General features: G+C 38.3%; 1 protein-coding gene across 1 annotated transcript in view; it reads left to right on the plus strand.

Moving 5' to 3' along the window:
• The first annotated feature begins 20 nt into the window (after positions 1-20).
• LOC111325193 (mitochondrial proton/calcium exchanger protein) overlaps positions 21-6,096 on the plus strand; it is a 14,948-nt gene continuing 8,872 nt past the window's right edge. Inside the window, exons 1-8 of the mRNA XM_022928949.2 lie at positions 21-191; positions 330-363; positions 2,401-3,142; positions 3,555-3,698; positions 4,114-4,254; positions 4,891-5,094; positions 5,497-5,616; positions 5,971-6,096. The exon at positions 5,971-6,096 is cut by the window's right edge and continues 6 nt beyond it. Of these exons, the coding sequence (XP_022784684.1) occupies positions 161-191; positions 330-363; positions 2,401-3,142; positions 3,555-3,698; positions 4,114-4,254; positions 4,891-5,094; positions 5,497-5,616; positions 5,971-6,096 (1,542 nt within the window). The 5' untranslated portion in view covers positions 21-160. The remainder of the gene's footprint in view (positions 192-329; positions 364-2,400; positions 3,143-3,554; positions 3,699-4,113; positions 4,255-4,890; positions 5,095-5,496; positions 5,617-5,970) is intronic.

A 6,096-nucleotide genomic window follows, 5' to 3' on the forward strand; every position in this document is an offset into this window, starting at 1 on the left:
AACCGATTTTCGCGAGATAACACATGTGAGTATCGCTGAAGGAGTGATCGATGGCTACGAAAGAAATATGGACAGACATGATGAAGAGAATTTTATAGTACTTAGGTTATTTTATTCGTAGATAATTGACCTTGTGATTTTTAGTTGTCAGGAAAGCAAAATGGCGATGTTGCAGCACTCTTTCAACCTGCGTGAGTATGCTGTGATGTGGTTTTACTGTACTTTTGAATCTGCATGGTCGAATATAAACGTGTTGAGCTAATTTTTGTGTCATATTTTGAAGTTTTTCTTTTGTTTATTTTGATACCTGGTGGTGTTCTTTTCAACAGAACGGCTTTTGTTTACTTCTTCCCCACATTTTCGGTAAGTGGTAACTTTCGTGACGTAAGCGTAAAAACTTATGTCATAATATGCATATGTAAATTACAAAATCTAGTTCATCAAAATGATACAGTTGCTATTAACTTTTAAATCCGTGCTCACATATCCACGCATCGAGATTTAGATATCGGCCAAGTTATATGGTCTGATATTCAATGCTACTTCTGCCATGAAATTCTTTGAGGTGATTGCGTGAGTCACATTACAAGCTCGAGTCCGATTTGAGTCTCGATCACGACTGATAAATATTAATCTTTCTGTTAGTTGTGTGTATGGAGTGTCTCAGTAGCAATTAAACCCATGACCTCTAAGAATGTAACCTGGAGGTGGATGGAGGAGATATACAGGAACTGAATCGATTTTGTAAACTGATTTACACCAGATGCTAATGCTAACCTTACTGATAAACTACATAAGGTCGGCACACACGAGGGGACTAGTCCCTGCGACTAGTCCGTGCGACTAGTCCCGGCGACAAGTCTTTGAAGGGTTTACACGAGGGGACCGGTAGCAGGGACTAGTCCCTTAAGGCGTTTACACGAGGGCACTCAATTGCACAAGAACATAGGAAAATTAAGATGCAAAAGATGTTTCTTAGTCTGGAGCGTTACACGAAAACAATTAAAATTTGGTAACTTTTCATTGTAGCACTATTAAACATCAACGCAAACGAACTACACTTATTCAGTCGGATTATTCATGCTCTTACATGTTCCGTTTTTTTTTTTATTATTATTATTTTTAACAGACACGGTGTCAAATAGGGTAAAAATTCCATCAAAACGGCTCCAAGACATCTGTATATGTTTACAAAGTAGAAATAGTTTTTTATTCTTCAGTTGTAGAAATCTAGAAGTCAGGGAAAATTCATAGAAACTGCAATGTTTACAAATACTGGAAGTCATGCATCCTACTAACCCGTGATTGGCTTATTTACCGTTTAGTTGCAGGGACTGGTCGCACAAACAGTTCACACGAAGGGACAAACATTTGTTTCATGCGACAAGTCCCTGCGACTGGTCGCACAAATTCAAACCAGTTTGAATTCGTGCGACCAGTCGCAGGGACCAAATTTTGGTCCCTGCGACCACAGAAATGTGTAGTTCACACGAAGGGACTAGTCGCATGAAACTGGTCGCTGGGACTAGTTGCAGGGACTAGTCCCCTCGTGTGTGCCGACCTTTATGAATCCATGAGACTACTCTGATAACTAAGTTTGTGAACAATTTTGTTTGGTTTCCAAACCCTTTCACTCCCAAGATCTTGGGATTCTCCAAACTGTTTGTCATTCATCACCAATCATTTCAGATCAATTAATTTGGTGGTCAGTCCAACTGGTTTATGACAAACCAACAAAATGACCAGCAACCAGTTGGCTTGTTTGCTCAGTTGGTAGAGCACTGCATGGATATTGCAGAGGTCAATGGGTTCAACTCCCATGCAGGCCTGACGTTTTTTTTTTCCACTTAGTTTATTTCCATTTTTGCCTAAGTTGACTTGCATATTTACCTATTAATCTTCAGTTCACATTATGATTTTCACTCAGTCATTTAAATTCCCCATTGTTGAAAATTTTTTCACTTCTCAATACCTTTCTGCTTGAATATATATAGATGTTGTGAGGACTGATACCCTATCATCAGGGTATCAGTCTCCCTTGAGGCAGCAAGGAACGTAGTGGGATGGGGAAGGGAGTGATTGCACCTAGAGAACAGAATTGACGGTCAGATCTTTGCGGATAACCCTTCGACTCCTAAGATCTGATTAGTTATTCTCATTACTGTCTGCTCTACAATTGTTATACTGTTATTTTGGAGAATTTGACACTAGATCAACTAATAATCCCCCAATGGATATTTTGCTATATTCTCATCACTTGTCCACGTAATATTGTATTGATATTGTAAAGAGAAAATCTGTCTTGATCACTCATAGGAGTTACAGGGTTAAAGGGTCAAAGTCATCAAGTATGCAGTGCAGTAATTTCTCAAAGCAATGATTGTATCCTTTCTGTTTTAGACATGTATGTCAGTTGTCAAGTTATGTCGCTTGCCAAAGATTTGATCAAGATTCAAAGCGCACCTTTCCTTGCCATCGACATTGTAATCATGCTGTTCCATTCAGTCAAAGGAGTGTTGTTGGTCTCAAAAGTGCAGTTCACAATCAATCCATATCTGGACTGTCAGGTCTACATGTTCAATTCAAGACTTTAAAGCTTATAGCAAAGGAAGGACAGATACAGAGTAATTGTTACTCTGGTGGACGTCATCTACATGCCTGGATAAATCCTTGTGCAAATCAGGCAAATTTCTTTCCAATGAAAAACATAATTAACAGAACAATGATTTCTGGAAACACTTTAGATTATAAACATGCAGAAGGTCTCTCGTGTGGTCATCAAAGACGGACTCTCTATACCAGCAGTGTAAATTATGATCCATCTCCCAGCAAAGCGGGCATAACAAAACTGTTGGAAGATGAAGAGAAGAAGTCTAAAGTAGAAGAGGCTGTGGAAGCCATGAAAGAAAAGAAAGAAAAACTGAAGGAGAAAGCTTTCCAAATGGAATGTAGCCCTGAAGAAATAGAGCCAATTGTCACTGTTTCTCCACCACCAAAAAAGTCTTTATGGCAAAGGGTTAAGCAAGAAGCTGCACATTATTATAGTGGATTTAAGCTTTTGTATTTGGAAGTTAGAATTGCTGCCCGCATGTTATGGCAGGTTATGAATGGAAGGGTGTTGTCAAGACGGGAAAGACGTCAGGTAATGGAAATATTTTCTTTTTATAAATTTTTATTGTATAATTATTGTGATCTTTGTCCTTCTATATCTAAACTGGATTCTGTACACTGCATTAATGAAGTGTTGCACTACCAGAAAAGGTTCAAGTGAAGTGTTGAAACTGTGATTGTTTTGCAAAGCACATCTCAAACAGAGTGCTGCGGAGGGAGCAGCCCATGAATTGAACCTTTGATGAGCAAGAATGGTTTTAAGGGTGAAAATTAACTTAAGCTAAAGAAAGCCTGGCCATTTGAATCATTTTACAAGCAAGGCTTTGTGTGGAGCTTAGTTTAGATTGATATGTTAGCATTTGTACACACATGCTTTATACTGAGTGTTTAGGGGTTCTGACTGACTAGAGTTTTCATCCTTTTCTATCATGTGCAATTTGTAGTTTCTTCGCACAGTGGCAGACATATTCCGCCTGGTTCCATTTTTGGTGTTTGTACTGATTCCTTTCATGGAGTTTATGTTGCCAGTTGCTGTTTACCTTTTTCCAAACATGCTTCCCAGTACATTTGTGGACAAATCCAAGAAGGTATGAAATATAACTGTTATTTACAATGGAAGCCCCCACCAATTCAGTCTCCCAAGGGAAACAAAAGAAGGGTTTGAGTTAGCAGAGGTTAGAGCTCTTGTAATTGGTGTTAGAATTTCAATTATCATGTAAAAAAACCATAACCATTATAATTTCCTCAAATGTGGTTGGCATGGTAGCTGCTTTTTTTAACTAATTATTCTGCAGAGGTGTAATCAGACTGTAAGTTGTAATTAGATGCCTGTGATCAGACAGTTAAAGCAGCTAGTCATACTAAGTCTGCTCAGCTAAATCCACCAATCACAGAATTTATCACAAGAACCATGAGAGCAACAACTGTTAAAATTTTACTCTAAAAAAAAAACAAAGCAACTATGCAGCAATTGTGTGATGATCCTCCTCTTTTACGTATCAGGAAGAAAGCAAGAAGAAACAGCTCAAAGTGAAAATTCAAATGGCTAAGTTTTTACAAGACACTGTCGAGGAAATGGCTGTGGCAGCCAAAGAAAAGAAAACTCAAGAGGTCGTCGCTGACTTTGCAAACTTCTTTGAAAAGGTAAAAAGTGGCATGAAAAAAATGTATAGTCTGAAGATGGGAGTGATCTTGGCAATAGTGAAAGTAAAGCCTGAAAAAAACTCAGGCCTGTACAGGAGTTGAACTCATGAATATTTTGTATCATTACATTTTCAATTGAGAAAGTGATGAGGAAAAAAAAAAACTTATACATGTAGTGATATAGTGTGTTATTACACAACTCAGGCAGTCAGAGGGCCAATAACTAAAATCAGCCAATCAAAATGCTCTATTGCCGGTCAATATTCTCTCAGTATTGGACCGGGCACTGTCCCGAATGGTCCTGAATTATACCACACTTGTGTCCCTTTGAACTTCAGTCGTATAATGAATCTCTTATTAACCAAGCTTGCTCGGGACCGTACTGGAAGAATATTGGCCCTCGGTCTTTTTTGTAAGGACCTCACTCCGCTCGGTCTGTACTGTCAAGACCTCGGGCCAATATTCTCCCAGTACGGCCCTCGCGCTTGGTTAATAAGATATATTTACTGTAGCACCAAATTCTCAAAACAATGATTATGAGAAATGTCTGTCAGACGGTGGAGGGAATTTACATTTTGATCTTGATAAGTTTCTCTGACCTCATTTGCATACATTTGCTTTATTTTTGAATGGCAGATCCGCAGCAAAGGACAACAACCCAGCAATGAAGACATCCTAAGGTTTTCCAAATTGTTTGAGGATCAAATTACATTGGACAACATGAGTCGTGCCCAGCTCAAAGCAATCAACAGGCTGCTGATGTTGCCAACCATTGGAACAAACAATTACTTCAGGTTTCGACTGAGGATGAAGCTAAGAGAGCTCAGAGCTGATGATCTGGTATGTTACAGATGCTGAAGGTATTTCTTTTGTAGCAATTACAGTGCTAGAAAAAAAGTCAGCTCAGAGCTGATGATCTGGTCTGTTACAGATGCTGAAGGTATTCCTTTTTTTAGTAGTGATTACAAGGCTAGAAAAATTAATTCAAACAAACTAAAAGAAACACAGGAAAAGAACATCAAAGGAAATAATGTGTAAACATTTAGAGTAACACCCAGACTTGTTAAATTTCTTTTACATTATCATTTTCCCTTACTTTATTTTGCAATTCTTGATTATTAATATTTTGTGAGACTTATAAAATTGAAATGCTTAACTTGCTGATAGAATTCAGATCATTTTCTTAGCAATTTATCTGTGGTATTATTCATTTATACCGGTACTTTTGATTATAATCCTCAGTTAATTCAAAGAGAAGGCGTAGAAAGCCTCACTGAACAGGAACTGCAATCAGCTTCCCAAGCTCGTGGAATGAGAGCTATTGGTGTTCCTGCGGCAAGGTTAAGGTCTCAACTTAAACAGGTGAATTTTTAGAGATTTGTGAGGTGTCTTTAATAAGCTGGACGATACACTCATTTTAATTGGTTCTTGCTCGTGATCTATAAGAAGACAGACTCGTACAGCTGTAGATGGTATCACCAACAGATTATCTTGTGCTTCTTCCATGTTGCCATGCTTCTGTGTTCAGTAACAGATCCCATAAGACATCAAAAAGTAATAAGAATATCAGTGACATGCTCGGCTGAGCCGGATGTAAACCACCTTTTATTCTTACCTCATTTTGATGTCATCTATGATGTACATATATTACTAAAAGTAGCTGTCATTGTCAAAGCTTCCCTTTATACTTTTAAAAATATTGTTCTTTCTACATAGTGGGTTGAACTACACCTCGATGAACAAATTCCAGCATCTCTTTTGCTGATGTCCAGAGCATTGTATCTCCCAGAAAATATCAGTAAGGTTGACCAGCTCAAGGAGACATTGTCACAACTGCCAGAA

The sequence above is a fragment of the Stylophora pistillata genome, chromosome 1, assembly GCF_964205215.1.
Source record: "Stylophora pistillata chromosome 1, jaStyPist1.2, whole genome shotgun sequence".
NCBI classification, from domain to species: Eukaryota; Metazoa; Cnidaria; class Anthozoa; order Scleractinia; family Pocilloporidae; genus Stylophora; species Stylophora pistillata.